We start from the raw sequence: 23,203 nt of genomic DNA on the forward strand, positions 1-23,203 counted from the left end.
GTGCGGTCGAAAAAGGGTGGTGCCAGAGAAAAAGGGTGAGATCGAAGAAGCTTGGGGCGGCGAAAGGGTGGCCAAAGGGTGGCATGTAAACGCGCGGGATCAGATAGGAAGGAGGGTTGGTGTAGAGGGTCAGGGTATGGGTCACTAGGCCACGACGACGGCCGGCAGTGGCGCCAACGCGTCCCAACGTGCGTCCCACCGCGACACGCAGACACGCAATATATGTATGCAGGAAAGGGGAGGGGGGGGCAGTGCCTCTGTGTCATCTCGCGACGTGTGACATGCAGCACCATCTATTAACCACGCAGCCAAACAGGCACGCCAACCACCACGTTTACACGATCCACATTTCACCCTCAAACCCACCTCCATTTTGTCTGTTACTCGGTCTCTCTGATTTTTCTTTCACTGCTCCCCTTTGTTTCACCTGCAGTGCGCACCTCAGTCTAGCCAGCCGCGGCCGACGAAACCCACTCAGGTATTCGATACAGCCCGGCCAGGCCGAGCCAGGCCAGCGCGCCGCCGACGCGCCCGACCGCGCCAAGCCTACCCCCGCCAAGAAGATTGGCAACACTGGATCCCCTCGGAAGTTGTGCCCAGACTGTTAATATCGAAGACCAGGAGCGAGGTAAGGCGGTCCGGGGCGGGGCCGGGGCGGGCGGCGCCCGGTCCAGGAGCACCAACTTTGCCGACGCTGTTCGAAAAGTGGAGGGGGGACCGGGGCCCCTCAAATTGGGTAAGCCGGCTTACAGGTGGGACAAAGTCCTTTTTCTCGGGCCTGAGGCGGCCTGAGGCGGCCCCAGGAAGCCTCGGGGGCCCCGCACATCATGCTACGCCTTGCAACAACGTACTTCCGGCACGACACATCGGCAAACTTACACAAAGGCGCCGCTACACCGTCAGGTGTCAAAGCAAGTTTCAGGTTTCACGGAACGCAAGTCGGTCCGACCAGGAAACCAGGACTTTGCCCTGGATAACCCGCTGGATATCCCGCTGCAGCGTCTTGTTTCCTGGATCAACGAGTTTATGGGACGAGGAGCCCCCGTGGGAACCGAACGGGGCAGGGAGCATCGGACCGGGAATCTTCGGGCCAATTTGACTCCCAGAGTGTGGCGGGGCCTTGGTGGGGGGCCTCGGCCGGGGCCTTGTCCGCCTGTTGAACGGGTACCTCGTTTCTTCAACGCCAATTTGTGGCCCCCCCACCCCGTCGGGGGCCCCACCCCCTCGGGGCCCTCGACGCAGAGGGTCGCAGAGAAACAGGGACGGCATGCTTTGCGGCGAACCGGCCGGCCACGGTGCTGGCGAGGCGTAATTCCAACACCTGGTAACTCTTTCGTAGATTTAAGTCGTTTTCAGTTTGTCGCTCCAGGAAACTCGACGGGGGTTTCAGGGCCCCTACTTCAGTCACTCTTATTTTGTTACAGTCGCATTTAAACTAGTGCTCCATAGTCACATTAAGGACGACCCATAAGGGCACGTTCAGATTGAACCCAGGTCACTTTTAAACCGTCCCGTGGTCACTTTTAAGCCAACCCTTCCCCATTTAGACCGACCCCGAGCTAAATTGACCCCAGGTAACTCTTAGATTGACCCTGGAGCCCCAGTTCATGTCGTTTTCCGGTGGAGAGTCGAGCGGGCCGCTAGTTTCGGACCAAAGTTTCGACACGCCTCGGCCCCGACACGACAAGTGTGACCCGGACTCCGGCCGGCCAGCAAATGCCACGGCAGCGCTGACCGGCGAGCGGTCCCCGGCAGCGCGGCGGGGTGGACGGGGTGGACGGGGTGGACGGCCGGGGCGCCGCACACAGATATGCTAATACGGGGGTTGGTCGTACATTAAGCCGCAGGGTGTCTTCATCCCCGCATACCCGGCATACCCTTCTCTCGCCTTGAACCGCGGCCTCTCTCTCTCTCTCTCTTTCTCTCTCTCTCTCTCTCTCCTCTCTCTCTCTCTCTCTCTCTTGTGTGTGTGTGTGTGTGTGTGTTTGGAGTCGGACAGGATACACCAATTGTTTCCCGAAACGCGCCACAGCGCGCATTAACATCAAAGCGAACAAAATCAGTTCAGCAACTCGGCACTCTCTGTGTGCGAGAGTCAGTGTGTGTGTGTGTGTGTGTGTGTGTGTGTGTGTGTGTGTGTGTGTGTGTGTGTGTGTGTGTGTGTCGGGGGTACGCATCAAGCCCCGTGTGTCGTGCGCACTTCCCGTCGATCGACCACCAAATCCGCCACACACAAAGTCAAGCGCCGCCACCAGCCAGCTATAGTGGCGTAGCGGCGGCACCACCAGCGGGTGGCGCGCCACGGCCGTGCACGGCCCGGGGTGGCAAAGAGGGGGAAGCACGTAAAACGAAACGACATGGCCGGCCAGACAAACGCCTTAAATGCACAAGGCGGAGCAACAAGTAGCAAGCACGGTGGCCCAGTCCCCCCCCCTTCCCCCCTTTGGCCATAGAGGGGCTCAGCCGCGGGGGAAAAGCTTTCAACGACTACCCCCAGCCACCCCCCCTCCACAACATGCTTTCTCGCAGCCCACAGAACCAGAAAAAGCGTCGACCCGGCGCCAAAGGTAAGGCCCATGAAAAATATCCCCTAAAAAAAGACTCACACACCGCTAAAAAAATGGCGCCCGCAGGGGGGGGGGCGAAGCTCTTTTTAAGCCCCCCCCCCTCGACGCGTCAAGGGTGCACACGTGTGGCAGTGGCGTATAAGAGGGAGGGTCGTAAAACCTTGGAGGGATATATATATGCAGGGGCGTGCCCGTGAGGTATATAAGGGCCGGGTGAAATGAGCGATAGCGAGCTCTGAGATATGGCTTGATATGAAAAACCGTTCCAAGTGCGGATTCGAGAGGGGCCCGCGGAAATTGATATTAGGTGAGGGGGTCGAAATAAAGACGCCCATTCGGGACGGCAAGGGGCGCGCGAGCAATATGGGAGGGGGAGGAAGGCCAAGTCAATATCATATCAATCACGCACAAGTGCCAAGAGGCTGTATAATTGGACGCGTGGCATTCTACTTCTTCTCTTTCTCTTCTTCCTCTTCTTCTTCTCGGGATGCCATGGTGGGAGTCGCGTGCTAGGGCGTGGCTAAGGGCGCGAGTAGTGTCGGTGGCAGTTTCCGGCGGGCTAACTGAGCGGGGCCGCGCAGCCAGCGCGTTGGAAATTGGAGCGTCCGCCACTCGACAGGCCGGCCGGCCAAAGGCGCCAAAGGCCTCGCGGGGGAAAAACACGATAAAATGTAATTGCGGTATTAAAAGCGGCAGGCCCGCCACTACACCTACACTCACATTTCCCGCCTCCTTTCGCCGCTCTCTTTTTTTTCGGCACGCTTTTGTTCCTTTCCGCCGCGTCGCCGCGTTTCGCAGCTTCCCAGTGCAGCGGTCATTTCGCACAGCGGTGCCAATCCAGCGAGCCGTCAAAGGGCCCAAAGGGGCGGCGCGGCCGGCGCGGCGCCATTCAAAGGAAAGCCACCCTTCATTTGTCACGGCCTTTTCCTTGCTTTTTATTCTCTCGATTTTTTCTTTTTCTCTATTTTTCTCTTCTTGTTTTTTTTCGCAACCGGCTCCCCTTGCCCGCCGTCACACCGGCCCACCAAAACCGTGGCGCGCACGTCAAGTCACATTTCCGTCCCGCCCTTAACCCTTTTTCCACCCTTTCCTCAACTCTACACCGCCCCCCCTCCCATCTCCCACCCCCCGCAACTTAACCCCCTTACTTCTGGCCGGGCCCAGTCGCCTGTCGGCTGGTCAAGCGAAGCCCCCTCCTCATCCCGAGCCCTCACACAGGCCACGACCACACACACACACACACACACACACACACACACACACACACACACACACACGGTCCTTTTAGGAGAGCTTATCGTGTTCCTCCTAATTCTCTTTTTCCGCCTCCCATTTCTCGCAGAGCGCGCTGCGCGGCCCGGACAAACAATTCCACATGCACACATAAGGGAATAGGCAAGCAGCGGTACTGTACCGGCCCTTTCGTACCGGACGGAGCCAAATTAACCGCGCAGTAGAAACAAGCACAAGTAGAGAATATATTACCATCACCACACAAAAATTAGCTCGTTGTTAATTACTCGAGGCGTGTCTGGAACGAAATCCTCATTATCCTCGGCGGCTTCTCGAAGAAGTGCTGACCGCGTCGGAATTCGATCGAGTCGCTCGCTGATGCGACGAAAATGGCAGTCCATTTCGACAGCCCCCGTTTTTTTTTTTTTTTTTTTTTTACGGTGTGAAAGCGAAAGGGCTGGACGACACGCCAGGGCTCGATCCGCACGCTAACAGGCACGGACAGGCGGGCCTGGACAGGCCTTACAGGGTGCCAACGATTCGGCATCGATAACCGATCGACAACGCACAATGGGCATCCAACCAGACACGCTCGCGTTTTACGTGTTATTCTTTTTATTTTTTTGTTTGAAGAACAATCCATTGGTGGGGTCACACGTTCGGTTTGAGTCCCACGGAGCTCAAAACGCGTCTTTGGCCGCCTCCCTCCATACCGCAAGGCGGCCGCCTGAAGGTTGGCCTGCGTTTCGTTTCCCTCTCTGTCCAACAGTGGGGCAGGCCGGGGCAGGCCCAGGCAGGCCGAGCGGGGCCTCCAACTCGCGCACTGGCGCGCCCTGATTAATGCCCCACACTGTAGGCCGGACCGCAGCACTCACACGGGGGAGACAAACTACTGCCTGATTGCAAACAGTGCGCTTTCGTCGCTCTGTCGCTCTCGCGGCGCGCGCGAGGGCCGCGCGAGGGGGGCACAGTTCGGACACAGTGGCTCATCACGCCAAATCCATTCAAAACCTCCACCTCGGCCATATCGACCCGGTCACATTTAATTAATCCAATTGGCCGTCCTTCAGGGAGGCGGAGGGATCGACAGGGGAGAGCACAGCCCCCCTCCACTACACCGAGCACATTGGAAAAGTTTTCGAGGCATTCAGCGGCCCCCGAGTCCATTCCTGTTGTGGACCAAATTGAAAACGCAGCGCAGCGGGGCAAAAGGCCACCACAAAGCCACGGGGGGCGAGAGGGGGAGAGAGAACGGCCCCGACCACACACACACACACACACAGAGGCGCGCGCAGAGAAAGATAGAGGACCAGGGATGAAGAAAGCAAGCCCGTGCTGAGTCGGGAAGAGAGACGGGTTTGCTGGCTGAGGTACGACCGCAGCGCACACGCACACACACGCGCACGCACACACACACACACACACACACACACACAGCCTGGAGCGTCCTTGTGAATCACTAACGAGGTCATCACACACACAGCCCCAGCCGCACGTACCACCATAGGCCCGGACATCACGCGCTTAGGTACTTGTTCCTAATCCGACGACCCGAAACCGCCCAACGACGACAAAACCACCCCCTTCTACACTGCCAAGCAAACTTTCCGACGCGAAGAAAAATTGTCCCGCGCACCACACGCATTCACAGGAAGTGACATTTTTTTCCCCATTTTTTTGTCCGTTTCTAGGAGGGTTGGTGGCGGCGGGCGAGAGCTGGCCAACCGACGACGACGACCCCAAAAGCCCCAAACCTTTTCCGCGGCCCAACTAGAAGTGGGGAGGGTGGTGGCGGTGGCGTGCCAAAGACGACAGTCTGCCACAAATTAATTCACACAAGAAGAAGAAGAAGAAGAAGAAGAAGAAGAAGAAGAAGAAGAAGAAGAAGAAGAAGAAGAAGGGAGGAAGGAGAAAGAGGGTCGAGAGGCCTTTGGGGAGCCAGGGCGTATGGAAATCAGGGTCGGCCCAGTCAAGAGATGAGCCAGCGAAAGTGAAAGTGGCGAAGCGGGCGAAGACGGGGACACAACTTGGGTACACAGCCGTGAATGGCGCGCACACACACACACACACACACAGTGCAAACACAAACAAACGAGACGAACCGGCAGACAGCGCCGAATTAGCCCGAAAAGGAATAAGAGACAAACAGCGCGCGCAGCAGCGGGAAAGAGAGATAGGGAGAGAGAGGGACAGAGAGAGGGACAGAGAGAGGGGCAGAGGGTGAGAGAGAGAAAGAGAGAGAGAGAAAGAGAGAGAGAAAGAGGAGAGAGAAAGAGTTGAAGGGGCGGAGGGCCCTGCACGTGGCTCTGACGGCAGGCGAGCCAGGCGGCCAGGCAGGCAGGGCAGCCACCCTCCCGAACTGGGTGCGACGAACGTATCCCAAGGCGCAACTAAATCCAAAACTCGAGCGGCCCGGCTATTCATTGGGCTTCCCCGCCGCCGCTCATATCGAACAGGATGGGCCCCGCCCCGCCCCGCCCCACCGGAAACAATGTGTCGCGATTCCAACTCGAATATGAATGCGCGTCGAAACTACGGCAGCAATCCACAAAGCCGCTCAGGACCCGCATCCTGCCTCCAGGCTGCCTCCAGGCTGGCTCTATGCTTCCGGGCCTTCAAGCCTTCATCCCCTCAGCAGCCTTCAGGAGCCTGCAGCCCGAGCCGCGCAGACAAACCCCTCAAACAATGTCACTTCTTCGTCCTGCCTCATCCCTTTACCCGAAGGAGAGTTCCCCTTCGAACACAATAAGCCAGAGGACCGGCGCCAGCGGCCAAAACTCTAGACGCGTTTAGAGCTCCAGAGTCGCTTAGCAGGTCTCGAAGCGAACGAGTGACTAATGGATTCCTCGTTCAAAGAGCAATCCATTGGCGGGGTCACATGTTCGGTTCGAGTCCCATCTAGCGCGGTTCGAGTTCCATTTAGCCCCCACCGGTCTTTTCCAGCTTCGTGACTCGCAATGCGGGGACCAACTAAGCCAAAGCCGGGGAGAGAAACGACTCCATTATCTGCAATATTTTCTTTTTTACTGTTTCTTTTTTTTTTTAAGAATGAAAGGTAAACAGAAGGAAGACGGACGTCGCTGGCAGTGTAATTTCCAACACGCACCGACTGGAGACCCGTGCTGAATTATTGAGACCAGCCGAACCGATCGGGCAAGAAGGGGAGGGGGAGGGGCGAAAAAAAACCACGCCGCGCTCTGCTTGGTGCCGCTACACTGCCGCAATGCACAGCCAAGAACGCGCGTGCTTTGCACGTATTTCGATCCAAAGTCAAGCGCCGTTAACCCCGACAGGCAGCCAGGCACAGACAGACAGACAGACACCATTCGGTTCGCGTCCACACGTGCAGACTGGTGTCGCCATCAACACCGATACAGTGGGACCGGCCACCCACAGCAGACTGATTCCGAGAATCGTCGCTCCGTCCCTCTCGCACCTCCACGGGGGCGCCCCACGGGTGCGAGAGGGACGGAGCGACGAAAACGATTCTCAGTCGACAGTCACGGATAGAGCCATAAAAAGAGGCGGCGAACATGCGCGCAGCCCCACACGCGCAAAAGCAAAAATCAAACTGAAAAAGCGCACAACGCCCAGTGTCATTACATTTAGAGGGCCGAAAGAGGAAAAAACCGACGGCCCACTAGAATGCCGCGAGAGATGAAACCGGGACACTGGCTGTCGGGGCGGAGCGGGGTGGTGTGGGGTGGAACGCCCCGGGGGTCGTTACTGCCCTAATGACGGCCCCATCGCCAGACAACAATTTCAATCCGGACCCCCCCCCCCTCCCCTCCCCCGGGGCGCACGCCAGCCGCAAAAATTAACTCCTCTTGAATTCTTGAACCAAAGGCGCGCCCAGCCTCGCGCCCAGGCGCCTGCAGCCGCGGGGAAGGCCGTCCCGTGGCGCGTGGCCGCGCGCCGGGTTGCCTACCCGCCCCATGGCAGGCGCGCTGGAGCCTTGCGTCGCTCTGTCTCTCTCGCACCCGCGCGGAGCAGCACTGTCAGAAATTTTGTCGTAAATTAGCGACAAAAACGTCGCTAATTTTGATAGCGACAAGAATCGTTCTGAAACTACTTGGTCGTAACTGAACGACAAAATAATCATTTCTCTACGACAATGTCGTAATCGCGATTACATATTTTGAAATCTGAAATCCCCGAAAAGTTGATGAAAAGTTGCAATTTTGCTCGCTTATTTACGATTTGTGTCGTTCATTTACGATTCTTTACACAAATTTACGACAAGATTTGTAAATGTACGACTGAAGTCATAACTGCACGACATACTCAATAGATAAATTACGATCGTTCGTAAACTAACGATTAAGTTGTAAATTTACGACGTAATTCGTTTCAAAACGGAACGTCTCGCTATCAAAATTAGCGACAAATATGTCGTAAATTTACGACTCAAGTCGTAACAAAATATGTCGTTACGTTATGTGCGAGAGAGACAGAGCGACTGCTGCTCAGGTGGGCGTCGCCTGGCCGGGCCGCCGGGCTGGCCAGGCCTTGGGCCAGGCACGCCGTGGAATTCAAACGGCGGCATTCCACGCGCCGGGACTCCAGCCGCTCCAGCCGCTCCAGCACTCCAGGGCGTGTGAAGGAGGAGGGCGCGGAATGGCAGAATTTCAAAGGCCGTACTGTAGGGAAAAAGAGGGAAGGTTTCGAAGCTTCGTTTCGCTTTGAGCTCCAGAGTCGCTAAATGGGACTCGAACCGCAAGTGTGACCCCACCAATGGATTCCTCGTGCGGAGAGCAATCCATCGGTGGGGTCACACGTTCGGTTCGGGAAGAGGACGACGAAAACGCCGGCCGGGGAACCAACTATGCACTTGACCCCTCATCAAGTGGAAAGACCGGCCGCGGCAAACCCGACGGCCGCCAGTTCCCAGAAGGAAGGGAAGCCTTCTTGCATGCACAAACGCCTCGCCGCAAAAGCGACGCGCGAGAGAGAAAAATGGCGGGGGGAGAGAGAAGGGGGAGTGAAAAAAAAACTTGAGTGGCTTTTTACCATTTTCGGAATGGCTGCAGATGCTCCACGCGATGCGACACCCTCCCCTCCCCTTTTCCTAGACGCGGCGAGTCGGGGAAATCATCACGGGGAAAAAAGCGAAAACTGCAGTGGGACCGCGGGGAGCTAGCCGACTAGCGCAGCCGGCAGCCTGACTGCGCAATCACCGGGATGGGGATGGCGGCGGGCCGCGGCGTGCGTGGTGCGCTGCAGAGTCTGTCTCTCTCGCGCTCATGCGGCGCGCCGCGTGGGTGCGAGAGAGACAGTCAGTCTGCCGGGCCGGGCCGCACAGAGGGCGCCAAATGGGAGGAAGAGAGACAGACAGAAAGTGACAGAAGAGGAAGCGCGAGGAGGCGGCGCGCTGGCCTAGGAGGGCCATGCCGTGCACGGCAGGGCCACGGCAGGGCCACGGCAGGGCCACGGCAAGGCGAAGGATGAATTATTGGCTAGATATGGAAAATGGATATCGTGGTGCGGGGATGGCGGTGGCCTCATCAGGGGCCGGGGGCGGCGCGGCGGCGGGCAGGGTCCCCCACAACACCTCTGGCGGCTGGCCGCCCCCAGGCCGCCCCCGGATTCACACCTCTCCCTCACCCTCGCCAAGAAGGTGGGGCGGTGCTCTCACGTGAATTCCCCAGCGCAGGGTGGCGCGGTGGCGCGCCGAGGGCTGCGAGTGTGTTAAATGGATGGCCGGGGAGGGGAGGCAGCGCACAGTGGGCCAGAAGACCGGTGGAGGCGGACAAAATTCAAGTCGCGTTTTGAGCTCCAGAGGCGCTGCATGGTACTCGAACCGAACGTGTGACCACACCAATGGATTCCTCGTTCGGAGAGCAATCCAGTGGTCGAGTCACACGTTCGGTTCGAGTTCCATTTAGCGACTCAAGAGCTCAAAACGCGTCCAGTGTTTTGGCCGCCTCCACCGGTCTTCTGGCCCACCGTGCGCTGGAAGCGAGGCCCACAAGACCAGCAGGAAAGGAAGCGCCGCGGGGTCCAGAGCCATAACAATTTTCAATTTCGGACCGTGTTTGCACAAAGTCACACAAAAGCAACAATTCCGTGTGTGTTCAGCACTCGGCTTGGCCACGGTCAACACCCCGTCCTGCGTCCCGTCCCCACGTCCAGCCCCCATTCTCCCACCCCCACCGAGTCCGCGCGCCCCCTCCAAGGCCCCCACCCCCAACACCACCAACCAACCCATACAACTTAACTTCCAATCGAACTGTCTACCAAGTCAACCGCAGATGCTCAGTCTCCCATCCCTCATCTCTCTCACAAACACACCCAAAGGCCCCGCCACGTAGTCTCCCTCTCTATCGCCCACTCACAGACTGACCAGCGAACCCACGAGTGTTCTCGCTCTCCAATTACAAATTCCCGGACGGCCGCGCCGATTCAAACCCGCCTTGTTCAAAGTGAGGGCAAACAAGTGAGTAACGGCGCACAGACAGACAGACAGACAGACAGACAGACGGGGAAGAAAAAAAAGATACAGCCGTCGCCGCAGGCGTACCAAGCGGCGGCCGCTAAAAACAATAAACGAAAAAAAAAGAAAAAAAGCGCCTCCAGCTATGCCTTTTAATGCCCGGTCCCCATCCGCCCACACGAAAGACAAATGAAAATCACCTAGTGTCTAGCCTCGCCGCCGGGAAGCGCCGCGAGAAAACTCTTCTCAAATAAAACCCCCACCCCCTCCCTCTCCCACCCTCTTCCTCCCCTCAGCGCTCGCGGGCGTGACCCATCCAAACTTTCGCAGGGTGGCATGACACGAAATGACCCAGTTTCCCGCCGGACAGGTCCATGAAGAGCAAGGCCCCGGTTCAGTGCACTGTTTCAGCCCGGCATCTTTCGCTGTGCGCCCCCCCCCTCCCCCAAATTTCTCATAGTCTGGCGCCATGTGTCCCCGTCGTGAAAATCCACATCAAGAATACGGCTACTTTGGAGGCGGTGAAAAGTTGACACCGCTCTTGTTATTGCTGGCGTCTTGGTTGTTGCTGCCGCCCCGCCCCACCCCACCCCGCCCCGCCCCGCCAACTCGGAGGGGCCGTAAGCGGAAGACAGCTTTCCCGCCGTGGCTCCACGCCAGACTGTATACAGGATGAAAACTTGAAAATGAAATATCTTGTTCTCAAACAAAGTTGTTGCTTTTTCACTATTTCCCCTTTCTTTCTCTCTCCTTCCTCTTTTCTTCCCGTGCGTCAATTTAATTCCATCCTTTATTTTTCTTCAAGTTGATTTCCGGCCGCGTCTCGTTTCGTGTCACAATGCCACAATGAGGGTGGGGCCTGTTTTTGTTTCACACCGTATGAAAGAGAGTGCACAAACAACACCATCTCTCTCTCTCTCTCTCTCTCTCTCTCTCTCTCTCTCTCTCTCTCTCTCTCTCTCTCTCTCTCTCTCTCTCTCTCTCTCTCCGTCAACCTGCAACGGCATCGAAAGCGTGGGCGGAGAGAGCGGCGTGGGGGGTGGGGGGTGCTTTTCAGGAGAGTTCTTCTCAAGTGGACTAACAAGGCCACACGTCCACACACAACTCAAACCCCTGACGAGGCGGGCCCCGCCAGGGCCGGGCCAGGGCCCTGCCAGGGGTGGCCGCCGAGCCGCTCCCAGCCTGACAGTTCATTAAGGCAACAGGGAAGAACGGGACGCCTACACTGTAAAAAATGTGAAAAAACTAAAAAAAAATGGAAATTCCTGAAAACATTTGTTGGGGCGGCAAATATTGGGCTCTGAGTTTTGGGGAAATTCCGAAACCTCCAATGACGTTCTTCGAAGCTCTCGTGCCCGCCTGCGCTGTCTTCAGCGACCTCGTCCACGCCACCTGATTCAGAGAAACCATATGCATGTGCGCAGACAGACATGCAGATGGCCATCCGGACAGGGCGACATGCACATGCACATGCACATGCAGCGCGCGCGCACACACACACACCGCACACGCGCGCACGCACACACACACACACACGCTGGGAGAGAGAGGCAGGCGGCTAGCATTTAGCGGGGTGACCTTTGACGCTATCGGGGCCTAAGCCAGGAGGGGACAGCCTCCACGCGACGCCGTCATCTCAAATTCAGATGGGGTCGCGGGGCACGTGGACAACGCGGACGAACGCGGACGACGCGGACGGTGTGGACCGTCCCGAAATCAATACCAAGTTACGGAGTGGGGCAGCAGGTGAGGAGGGAGATAGAGAGAGAAAGAGGCAAAAAGGCAAAGGGCGACACACGTTCCGGCGTGACGCGGAAGGGAGAAAGAAGGGACTCTGGATGAGGGCGACCAAAGGCGGGTCCCTTTGTTCTTAAGCACGTCCCGCGAGAACCACTGCGTCCTCGGGGAGCCCCAGGGAGCCCCAGGGAGCCCCAGGGAGCCCCAGGGAGCCCCAGGGAGCCCCAGGGAGCCCCAGGGAGCCCCAGGGAGCCCCAGGGAGCCCCAGGGAGCCCCCAGGGAGCCCCCAGGGTGGGCGGCCACATCGAGCACGTCACCGCAAACAGGTGTCAGCAGCCACCAGTCAAAAGGGGAGCCGCGACAAAAACGGACTGTTGTGACGTTTCCAGTGGACAGGTGACTTTGTTTTTATTTATTTCATCACGGATTTTCTGGTCAACTCTTTAATTGCTCTCCAACCCCCAACAATTTTGTTTCTTTTTTGTTTAGTTTTTATTTTTTTGTTTTTCTTAGGTGACAGGTCTTAAGCCACCCCTAGAGATGGAAGGGCAACGTGAGCCTGCTGCCAGCGAGGGGCGCCGACGAGTGGCTGCCAGCCCCGCCTGCCCCGCCAGCCCGTCTGCCAGGCTGGACAACCTGTTGGGGACAACGAGTTGAAGAACAAAGTTTGAGAACGGGGAGGGGGGCGAGGAGGCCCCAAGATAAGGCGCAGGGGCGCGCAGGGGGAGGCGAGAACCAAGTTTGTATGTCTTGCCGGCCCAGAGGAGGGGCGACGCAGAGCGACGCACAGTGAAGGTCTCGGATGAAAAAGAGGGGGGAGGGGGCACCCTGGGAAACTTCCGGGGGGGGGGGGCAAGCAAGCCTCAAGGCGAGTGCAGGGCGGTGGAAACCGAGGCGGATTGTGGCGAAAAAAGAAGCCCTGTTCGCGCTGCCGCTGTCAAACCGAACCGATCGGCCGTCCGTCCGTCCGTCCGCCTCGGTCCGCCTGGCCGCGGGGTGGGGTCCACCTGCCTGCGCTAAAACGGTCCCACTGACCCAACCTCAGCCATGCACGCCCAGAGCCGCCCGGCCAGGCAGGGCCCCATGCCGGCCAGGGCCCCATGGGGGGCAGCCCAGGCAAGCCTACCGCGACGCACCAGCCGGCCTTTGCTGAAGCCCCACACAGAGGGATGGCCGGCTAAGGGGAAAAGACACAAAGCACCAATTATTCACGTCCGCCGACTTTGGTTCAAATCCCCGGCATTTTTTTTTTCGCCGCGGAGTCGCCGCGCAATTCTCCGCCATTCCCGTGCTGCGCCACCCGATAGTCGGCCTGGGCGCGAACCTCGGGCAGATCCAATCGAATCCGGTCACAATCCTCTCGACTAACGAGAGCGAGAGAGACGGACAGGCCGCAGGGCGAGGCGGTGTAGGCCCGTCCAGCTTACGAGGACCCTTGCGCTACAGCCGGGAGCCCACTAGGCAAATAGGCTCGATTGCCTCCCAGGCAGTGGCTCACGGTTCCGGGCCAAGACACTGGAAAAGAAAGGGGTTCTCCAGTCTGGTCCCCGCGGCCCAGTCAGTTCCATCGAACACGTGCATCGCAAAGCCGCGGTAAGCAGGCAAAGCCACCAACCTGGCTCAACCGCAATCTCAATCCCAAAGTCATTTTCGGAGCCCCGCCATAACAAGATTAAGAGTCACGCATAACATCCGTTATGTTAATTCAATCGCGACGATCCAAATAACTCACTGGGACCGCGGCGACAAAGGCCTTCATTTCCATCTCCAGAGCGCACGCAAACAAACACACACACACAACACACACTCCAGGCAGTGGGAATCGAACAACATCCACTCCACGAAATTGTTATCGACAAAATTCAGATCGGGAGCCTTCAATGCAACCATTCCTTTCACTGAAAACCCCACACCCCTACGACCCCACCTCTTCCTCCACAATGCCACCACCTCCGACGATCCCACCCTCTGATCGCGCCCCTGGTCAAGGCGAGCCTGATTTCGGACAGAGTTTTCATCGGCCTGTCTCTCTCGCGCCCCCACAGGACGCCCCGTGAGAGGGTGCTGGCAGTGTGCTTGCTTCCTTCCGCCGGGGAAGCCCCAGCCGCCCCAGCAGCCCCAACGTGGGCCGCGCAGGCGATAGGCAACGAGTACCGAAGTAGCGGGCGATGGAGCGATAGAGGCCGGCCAGACGACGGTGACGTATAGTCGGCCGACTCGGCCCCTTCCCTCTCTCTCTTCCTCTCCAGTTTTTTCCCGCGTCGCCCCGTCTCTCTCTCGCACCCACTCAGCCCCACTGCCGCCGCGCCGTAATATTTCATGTTTGTTTTTCTGCGCCGAAAACAGCGCCACTTGAGTACACACCCCATTTGGGTCAGTTGGAGGGCTGACAATCCGTCAAGCGGCAGGGCGCGGGTTCGAAACTCGGTTCAAACTTTCTTTCCCGCGGCCTTGGGGCGCTGGCGGCGCGGCCGGGGAGGCGATGCGGGACGTCCCCAACTTTATTTTATTACGCGCGCGGCCCCGTCGAGCGGGCCGTTTCCGGCGACCTTTTCTCTCCATATTTGGCGGGATAAAAATAAATCTCGCCGGCGGCCGGACTCGAACCCGCGTCAGGTTCGACGACCCGCGGGCCGGCGATAAGGAAGGGCCTGTTACCTGGCGCCTTATCACTCTGGGGCCGGCCGCCTGGGCCACGGCGCCAAGCCCTCCCTCCACGCACAGTGGGCCAGAAGACCGGTGGAGGCGGCCAAAACTCTAGACGCATGAAGAGCTCCAGAGTCGCTATACGTGACTCGAACCGAGCGTGTGACCCACCAATGGACAGCTCTCCGAACGAGGAATCCATTGGTGGGGTCACACTGTTCGGATCGAGTCCCATTCAGCGACACAGCTCAAATCGCGTGTAGAGTTTTGGCCGCCTCCACCGGTCTTCTGGCCCACCGTGCGGCGTCGACCGCAGCCAAATAATGCAGCACGTCGTTTTTCTTCGCCGACCAACCGCCGCCCTGCCTCTGACGGCGCCCTGGCAGTCCTGGCTCTGACGGCGACCTGGCCGCAGGGCACCGCGGGGCCGCGGCTTGTGTTGGAGCGCTGCCACCGCCGCGCGCGCCGCCACAGACGAACGGCGGCACGCCGTCAACCTGCCTCCTTGTTTTCCAATTAGACAAAACGCTGCGGTTTTCTCTGTTTTTGTTTCGGCAGCGGGAAAGTTGGCGGCGGTGGCACGCTCGCTCTCTGACGTCCTGCCGGCAGTGTGCCGCCGGGTCGAGGCGGTCGAGGACTTCCCTAGACCGCTATCCCAGTACCGGTCGCGCCGCCGACTCTGCACATGCATATGCAAATGAGGCAGTGCAGGTTGCACTTCGCACGACCCAGGTGCGCCCAGAGTGGGGCCAGCCAGGCCCGCCAGGCCAGCCAGGCGAGAGAGGTACCTGGCAACCTGGACTTTTTTATTTCTACTCATTGGCGGCACTGCTGATTACCATTGGGCCGAGCCAGGACCGCTAGGTCGTCGAGGTTCTGTCAGGCCGTCCGCGGTCTATCCGACTGTCCAAGCGTCCTTGCGTCCATCCGCCCCTCTGTCTGTCTGTCTGTCTGTCTGTCTGTCTGTCTGTCCGACGGCCCGGTGGCCGCGGGGCAACGCGACAACGCTGTACGGATGACACACTGGCGCGGCACCGGCAGGCTGCACGGCACGGCGCGGCCGTCGCACGACAACAACAGTCCACGCGGCCGGGCGGCCCGGGCCCGGCTCGGCGCGGCCACTGCAGCTGGCCCGGCTGCGCTGCTGCTCGGCTCGCTGCGACAGCGGAGACAGCGGCCGCGGCTTCCTAACCTCAAATCGGCGAGGTGCAGCGGCCGCGGGGAGGGGGAGGGGCACACACCTGCAGCTGCACACAGCTGTGCGGAGGCATCGACGGCATGGCTCCGCGACCACGGCCTGGACCGCGTCCTCCCGCACGTGTGGCAGCACGCGTGTCGGCTTACCTTGATCGAGGAGTCGCGCCGCGTTGGGCCACTGCCCGCCGTCCAGCTTGTGTTTCTCGTCCATGAGCTCCCGGAGGTACTCGCCGGGCTTGCCCTCGGCCGAGTTGTTTCTGGGCTCGGGGCCACGCACCATGCCGTCGGCTGTCATGTCCGGGGCACTGGCACTCCCAGAGTCCAGGGTGCCGTTCGTACTCGCGGCCATGCCGACAGCCTCTCTGGGACGCGCGCTCGCGATTTGGGGCTCTGCGCGCTCTGCGCTCGCGAACTGGCACGGGGAAGTCTCAGTCTCGGACACGCGACCGCACGCGACCTCGGCTCCGCACACAATACACGCGAGTCCGCTCCGCTCCGCTTCGCGCAGCAGCAGCAGAGCAGCGCAGGAGCCAGCAGGCCAGACCCCCCCTGTGCTCAGTACCGCCCCTCGCGGAAGTGGTTGCCGCCAGCGGCCGCGAGAGGGCGCCACTGCAGCCTGCGCGATGCCAACCGCGCCGCGATTAGGAAAGGAACGAGCGATGAGTTTATCGAAAACTGGGCAGTAAATTACAGCTAATCGCTGAATCGGGACGTAACGGACGGGCCCACTGCCACCGGTGGCACTGACACAGCCTGGAAACGCACTGCTTCCACGAAGAAAAGTGCGCTCCACCGGACGACTACTCGCAGGGAACCTATCCTGCGAATAAGCGAATCCCCGCGACTTTCGGATTGTTGTTGTTTGTTTATTGTTTACCCTGCTTTCCGCATCGCGAAGGCGTTCTGTGTTTGAAGTCACTTCGCTTCACCGGTTCTCGTCACAGACACACCATGGGAATTTTGGGGCTCTCAAAGCTCATTGCTGACATTGCGCCGCTAGCTGTCAAAGAAAATGAAATCAAGAACTTTTTCGGTAGGCAGCGAAGCATTGAATGAGGAGGTTATGTGGCTGCTCTTCTGAGACTTGTTTTCGCTCATTCTTAAGTCTCTTTTTAATTTTCATTGTTTGCTAGAATTTCCTAGAACTTCATGATGTAATATTCCTCTTGTAGCTGTGTTGAATAATTTGTTGTTTTATATTGTTTCAGGTCGCAAAGTGGCGATTGATGCTTCAATGAGCTTGTATCAATTTCTTATTGCTGTAAGAAGTGAAGGTGCACAGCTAACGGATGCAGCAGGGGAAACAACAAGGTGCGTCTTATTCTGCATTAAATTTTAATCAAAATAATGAGTACTTTGTTCAAATTGTGTAATTTGGATGCAGTCACTTGATGGGAACCTTCTACCGAACTATACGTCTCATTGAAAATGGCATCAAACCTGTCTATGTCTTTGATGGAAAGCCTCCAGAAATGAAGTCTGGAGAATTGAACAAACGAGCAGAAAAAAGAGAAGAGGCTCAAAAGTCATTGCAACAAGCTGAGGAAGCAGGTATGGCACCCTTTCAGTTGAATATTTTTTCATTAATCTGTACCAAACTTCTTGCCCATGCAAATATCTATGCATGTATCATCTTTCTCTCCAGGTGACACAGAAAACATTGATAAATTCAACCGCAGGCTTGTAAAAGTGTTGCCTATCCATAATGAACAATGCAAGAATCTACTCAAGCTTATGGGTGTCCCCTACATTGATGTAAGTCCTACTGCATTCTTTCGATTTTAGACACAACATTTTCTAAAAGAAAGATTCCTTATTTTTTTTCAAACTTTAGGCACCTTGTGAAGCAGAGGCTCAGTGTGCTGCTTTGGTGAAGTCTGGAAAAGTTTATGCAACAGCAACAGAAGATATGGATGCCCTAACTTTTGGCTCTTCCGTCCTGCTGCGTCACATGACATTCAGTGAAGCCCGCAAAATGCCTATCCAAGAATTCCACCTAAGTAAAGTGCTTGAAGAATTAGAACTGACTCACAGTGAATTCATAGACTTGTGTATTTTACTGGGCTGTGATTACTGTGACAGTATTCGTGGCATAGGTCCAAAAAGAGCCATTGACCTTATTAAACAGCACAGAAACATTGAGACTATTATAAAAAACTTGGACCTTAAAAAGTACTCCCTCCCCGAAAACTGGCCATTCCAGGAGGCACGTAGGCTTTTTATGGAGCCTCAAGTTGCAGATCCTGAAACACTTCAGGTAACTTTTAACTGTGATTTGTCTTTTAAGAGTATCTTACCATGTATTGTACTCAAGGTTATTGTTGTTATTTACAGTTAAAGTGGACCGATCCTGATGAAGAGGCCCTTGTCAAATACTTGTGTGGGGACAAAAACTTCAATGAGGAAAGAGTCCGAAATGGTGCCAAAAAACTTGCCAAGGCCAGAACAGGCACTACTCAGGGTCGGTTGGATTCTTTTTTCAAGGTGTTGCCAAGCCCCAGTGCTGGTCAAAAGAGGAAGGTATGTAAATATTATTTATATTCAGTGCTTTATTCATTGCTCCGTGCTTATTTCACTTTCGTTTTTCAGTCTGAAGACAGCAAGACTACTGCAGCAGCTGGCAAAAAAGGGAAGAAAGGAGGTGGTGGTTTCAAAGGGAAACCAAAGTAGTATTTCAAATCGAATGAAAAGTCAGCTGGTTATTTCCATTAGAGTTTAAGTTTGATTGTTTCACCTTTGTTTGACAAATGTCTTCTTCTCCATGTGAGTGAAAGATGCTGAATTTTGTTGTATTGGTTGTTAAAAATGGCTTCAGGTATCAATTTTATTATATTAGAGCCAACAATAAATTTCTTCTTGTTTTCTTCTGAAAATTTGACGCGTTGTTTCTTGTTCCGTTCGCCTCTTGGTACCTACGTCAGCTCAGGTTGCCTGCCCTTTGGCCATTCGAGCGCGGGCCCCGCGGCCCTTCAGCCAAGCCCTCGGCTTCCCTCGGCGCTATCGAAGGGACGTCGCTCCCGACAGGGAATGCCTCCATCAGCCGAGGGATAGGCCGGATAGGATAGCGATGGCTCAATGACCCCAGAAGTCAGATTCCGAACAGTGCTTCGTCGCTCTGTCTCTCTCGCACTGTTGGGGCGCCCCGAAGGGCGCGACAGGGACAGCATTGTCGGGGACGTCAATCCTAGTTACTCTCGGTCTGCTGATGCGTGCGCGATGCGCGGGGGAAGTACTGGCACGGGACAGGCTGCCTCAAGTTCGATTAGAAAGCTGGAAAGCTGTCATCGCTCGCCGAACACTGCACACACGACAGCCCAGCCGGCTTGCCGGGAACCGCCTTGCGAGAACGGGCTAGGCAGTGCCGCCCGGCAGCCATGCAGGTTGGGTTGCCTACCCTGGACGACAGCAGGCTGACAGCAACAGGAGGGGCGGCAAATCTTTGACGGTGTTTATGTTCGCGCCGCTGCTGCGGCCCCTCGGCTCGCTCAAGGCTCAGGGCATGGACGCAGCTCAAAGGGCACCAAAGGGCCTGGGCTGGGGCAGCTGGGCTGAGGAGGGGACGAGGGTCCTGTTCTGTTCCGGGTTGTAAACATTTCTTGTGCCGGCCGGCATGGGCCGTTCCACCAGTTCCACCGAAACCAGACCGCCGCGACTCGAGTGGGCTCTGCAGCCTCTCCCCTTGCCCCTTGCCTAGGTCCCGCGCGTCTCCCATAACCCCGTCCCCTGGCGCCCCATGCCCCATACCGCTGGCCTACGCCGCCTAGCTGCATCAAGTGTTTAGGCTGGCGGCCGGCGGACCGGCCCCGGCCGGCCAGACAAGCAGTCGCTGCAGTCGCTTGGGTTGGGTCGCCCAGTCGCAGCAGCCAGTCGCCACCCCACCCCCGTCATCGCCACGCCCGGTCCCGGTGCCCGTTGCCCGTTCAGTCATTCAGTCCCAGTCTCCTCCTCAGTGCAGCGCGAGCAGTGCGAGTGGCAACGTGAGCGAGTGTCGGTGCTTCGCGGCTTGGTGGTGCTTCGTGACAAGACCGGCGAGTCGGTGTGCGGCACTCCGCCAGCCTTGCCTTCCTGACTGCAGTTGTCTTCCTCGACACCCGCCACGTGAGTCAACAAGGGCGCAGGGCAGACGATGGCCTCGAACAGGTGGTCGGCGACGCGCCGCGCGGGCCGCGGGTTGCACCGCGAGACACCGTCGGCCGTCGGCACACCGTCGCGCGAGAGCCGCTCTGTCCCTCTCGCACCCCTCCGGGACGCCCCATGGGTGCGAGAGAGACAGAGCGGCGGACCGTTCCTCCAGGTGTCTGCACGTGGGGTGTGCGGGGTATCGACGTGTTTGTTTCGAGGAAATTGGCCGGTCTTCCCCCCTGAAGTGCAACCTGTCACCCGTTTCCGTTTTCAAGTTTTTTAGCAGTGTGGCATGCAGGCGTTGCAAGCGATGCAGGCGCAGGCCGGCGCAGGCCGGCGTCCAGCCGAGTAGTTACCGCTGGCGATAAGGCGGGGCGCGGGGCCCGGCCGGCAGGGCCTCTTTCCGGAACGGCCGCTGCTATATTTGTTCGATGTCGCACACAAGAGGGCCGATTCCGAACGGCGCTTTCGTCGCTGTCTCTCTCGCACTCGCAACGTAACACAGTGGGCCAGAGGGCCGGTGGCGGCGGCCAAAACTCTACACGCGTTAAACACGTCTCGAACAGAACCCCCGCCAATGGATTCCTCGTTCGGAGAGCAGTCCATCGGCGGGGTCACACGCGCGGCTCGAGTCCTGTTTAGCGACTCTGGAGCTCAAAACGCGTCCGGGGTTTTGACCAGCCGCCCCCTACCGGTCTTCTGGCCCACTGTGCGCTGGTTCTCCGTGTGCGTTATTGCCGGTCTTTTCTTTGGGCGATAAAGTACCGAGTGTGCTTGCGGATGTTTGAGCTCGGGGTTGTTTTGTGGTGGCCGGGTGCACCACGGGGGGGGTCTCAGTAGCGAGTAGCCGACGACAGCTACTGCACACTGCACCGGCCAACAGGCGACACTAGAGGCTCGAGTTGGCATTTCGCTGGAAAATGGGGGCGACTGGAATCTGCCCCACGAGTTGCATATTGCGGCTGCTGGAAAATAAAACAAGATATATTTTTGTCTTTTGGCGCGACTGGCGACGCGACGCAGGCGTCGCGTGACCGTGAATGCAGCGCCAGCTGATTCCGAGCAGTGCCTATATCGTCGCCCTGTCTCTCTCGCCTCGGGGCGTCCCGTGTGGGAGCGAGAGAGACAGCGGGCAGGCTGGGGCAGGCGGGCCCGGTGCAGCCGGACTCCTGTTGCCGCGGGTTGGGGAAGGGGGGTGGCGTGGTGACACCCTTGCAACTGGGCAGCAAAAAACATCTTGTACAAATAAACGCCCTCTCCTGTTCCAGAACCATGAGTTGCTGCCGTGTGCTGTTCGGGCTGACCCTGGTGATAAGGACGGTGCGTATGCTGACACTTTGGCCCTCCTGCTCGATTTGGTTTGCTTTGTTGATTGTTGCACCCTTTCCTGTTGCAGGCCTTTCACTTGCTGATCGCTGGCTACGCGGCCATGGACCTCAAGGACATCTACGACCAGACCTCCGGCACCTTCAAGCAGCTCGCGCTCAAGCTGACTCGCGCCAACGAAGTGGTCATCGGTACGTCCCGCCTCTAGCGCGTCCACCCTAAGCGACCCCTCAGTTTTATTTTCACCATTTCTGCTTCAGAGTTTGAGTTCCCGCTCGGATTTTACGTCTTCTGTGGAGTGGCCCTTTTCGTGCTGTCCTGCGTCTACCCTTGGAAGGGCTCGGTAAGGCAGAACTTAAATTAATATTACCCTTTTGACGATTTTTTCATGCGTTCCCTGTTTTGACGCCTTTTTGTTTTGCAGAGCCGCAGCAGCTTGACGGTGTACGCCATCCTGCACGCTCTGTACGTGGGCATCGTCATCTACGTGGTGTTCATCCGCACCATCATCGACTTGTCCTTCCTGCGCGACGCGTACCGAGTCATGGCGACGCCCGGCCTGTTTCCTGCCAGCTTGGGTAAGGGTGCCACTCCACTTCAATTTTTTAATTTTTAAAAAATTAATTTCATTTGTTTAAAAAATAATTTAATTTTTTTTTTTAGCGCTTGACGTGCTGACCTTCATTGCTGCCGTGGCCACGTCCGGGAAGGGCGACAGCGTGGGCTCCTACGCCAGCATCTTCCCCTTGCACCGGGTGATGGTTCTTTCTCCCTCTTCGCCTCGCGTGGTGGCGTCTGTGTCGACTCTGCCACCGTACACCCAGTTCCAAAATGAGAGTGCCCCGCGAGTATGTTCCTCGGTTTTAGGTGTCTATCGTCTGTAGTTAGCGCTGACGCGGGTGGCTTGGTACCTCTCTCCACCTACCTAGAACCTATGCCGCTCTTCACCTCGCAACACCCCTTCAAGTTTTAGTGGCTCGTGTCTGGCCGCCAACTGCTTCGCTGGAGCTATGCATACCGGCCCTTGTTCCCAGCCGCCTTCGCAAGGCCTTTAGAAACCCCTTCGCACATCCTCCTAGCAATGCAGAACTTCTTAGCACCCTTCGCAGAATTCTTAGCACACCTTTTGCCAATCCTCCTAGCAAACTTTAGTTGTGACCTGTCGCTGCCTCTTACTTGCCGTGCGTCAGCCCATCGTTCCTGCATGGCTCCTTGTGATAACGCTGTGCCTGATTTTTGATTTGCAGCAGCAGAATATGGCTTAAGGTGGAGTGACGCTGCGATGAACTGACACGCGGTGTTACCGAGAATACCTCCTTGACTTGGGGCAGCCTTTTGGACGACGCTGCTGATTGCCTCCTCTCTATCCTCCAGAAGACTCACACTGAAGAACACGTCTTGCTCTAATGGGCACTGAAGCTAGTCTGTTTTTATTCGATTGATTTAGATTGACAAGGGCGAAAAGCTTTTGACAGTAATTTGGACGTTATTCATGTGACTAGTCGGAAAACTGGTGGCTCGTTTAATTTTGAGTGCCTTTTCTGGGTGTTATTATTGACTTTATCATTTTTGTGAGACGTTAATTTAGTTACGCTAGTTATAAGCTCAGAAGCAGATTCCATTGTTCTATGAATTGTTTAACTCCAGAGTTGAAGTAACTTTTTGCTTTCTCTGTAGGTTAGGAACTGCTTGTTTTGCATCAGCTTTTTTTCTTTTCATAAAATAAAATTAAGTAAACTTTTTCATAATTTTTCTGTTTTTTAATTTTTAATTGCCCTTGTAAACCATCTGTGTGACATTATGTCTGCACACACGTTCCTTAGACCGACCCAACGTCATGACAATACGCGGTCTAGCTCAGTTCTAGCTCAAAAAATAGCCATAAAACTCCTAAAGTGCACTGAGCGCGCCTCATAGGTAGGCAGCCAACCAGGCTCTGGCC

The 23,203-nt window shown here is 57.0% G+C and overlaps 3 protein-coding genes across 15 annotated transcripts in view; 2 read left to right on the forward strand and 1 right to left on the reverse strand.

Annotated features, from left to right (window-relative positions):
• The window catches only part of LOC117654027 (KH domain-containing, RNA-binding, signal transduction-associated protein 3), a 36,267-nt gene extending 19,883 nt beyond the window's left edge, over nt 1-16,384 (reverse strand). For 4 of the 10 annotated variants that reach the window (XR_004588275.1, XR_004588274.1, XR_004588273.1 and 1 more), the window contains exon 1: nt 15,961-16,384. Coding sequence is in view for 3 of the 10 variants with exons in the window: in XM_034400147.1 (XP_034256038.1) it covers nt 15,961-16,162 (202 nt within the window). In the remaining 7 variants the exon portion in view is untranslated. The remainder of the gene's footprint in view (nt 1-15,960) is intronic. The other 6 variants (XR_004588276.1, XR_004588278.1, XR_004588277.1 and 3 more) reach the window with 2 other exon arrangements.
• Nucleotides 16,385-16,490: 106 nt separating this feature from the next.
• LOC117654026 (flap endonuclease 1-like) lies at nt 16,491-18,686 on the forward strand. 2 transcript variants are annotated; one of them, XM_034400144.1, is made up of 7 exons: nt 16,491-16,846; nt 17,022-17,124; nt 17,198-17,364; nt 17,459-17,568; nt 17,648-18,070; nt 18,148-18,333; nt 18,403-18,686. In XM_034400144.1, exons 1-7 carry the CDS (start codon nt 16,765-16,767, stop codon nt 18,481-18,483), a joined length of 1,152 nt encoding a protein of 383 aa, XP_034256035.1. In that variant the 5' UTR covers nt 16,491-16,764; the 3' UTR covers nt 18,484-18,686. The 2 variants fall into 2 exon arrangements, with proteins under 2 accessions (XP_034256035.1, XP_034256036.1); XM_034400145.1 differs by having other exon boundaries at nt 16,720-16,873.
• Nucleotides 18,687-19,625: 939 nt separating this feature from the next.
• LOC117654031 lies at nt 19,626-23,011 on the forward strand. Of its 3 annotated transcripts, none has more exons than XM_034400156.1 (7): nt 19,626-19,911; nt 21,204-21,255; nt 21,332-21,452; nt 21,522-21,604; nt 21,686-21,839; nt 21,925-22,128; nt 22,509-23,011. In XM_034400156.1, the coding sequence occupies exons 2-7, from the start codon at nt 21,208-21,210 to the stop codon at nt 22,550-22,552; spliced, it is 654 nt and encodes a 217-aa protein (XP_034256047.1). In that variant the 5' UTR covers nt 19,626-19,911; nt 21,204-21,207; the 3' UTR covers nt 22,553-23,011. The 3 variants fall into 3 exon arrangements, with proteins under 3 accessions (XP_034256047.1, XP_034256048.1, XP_034256049.1); XM_034400157.1 differs by having other exon boundaries at nt 19,627-19,911; nt 21,925-22,109; XM_034400158.1 differs by having other exon boundaries at nt 19,627-19,911; nt 21,925-22,016.
• Nucleotides 23,012-23,203: the final 192 nt, after the last annotated feature.

The sequence above is a fragment of the Thrips palmi genome, unplaced genomic scaffold, assembly GCF_012932325.1.
Source record: "Thrips palmi isolate BJ-2018 unplaced genomic scaffold, TpBJ-2018v1 HiC_scaffold_10, whole genome shotgun sequence".
Lineage (NCBI taxonomy): Eukaryota > Metazoa > Arthropoda > Insecta > Thysanoptera > Thripidae > Thrips > Thrips palmi.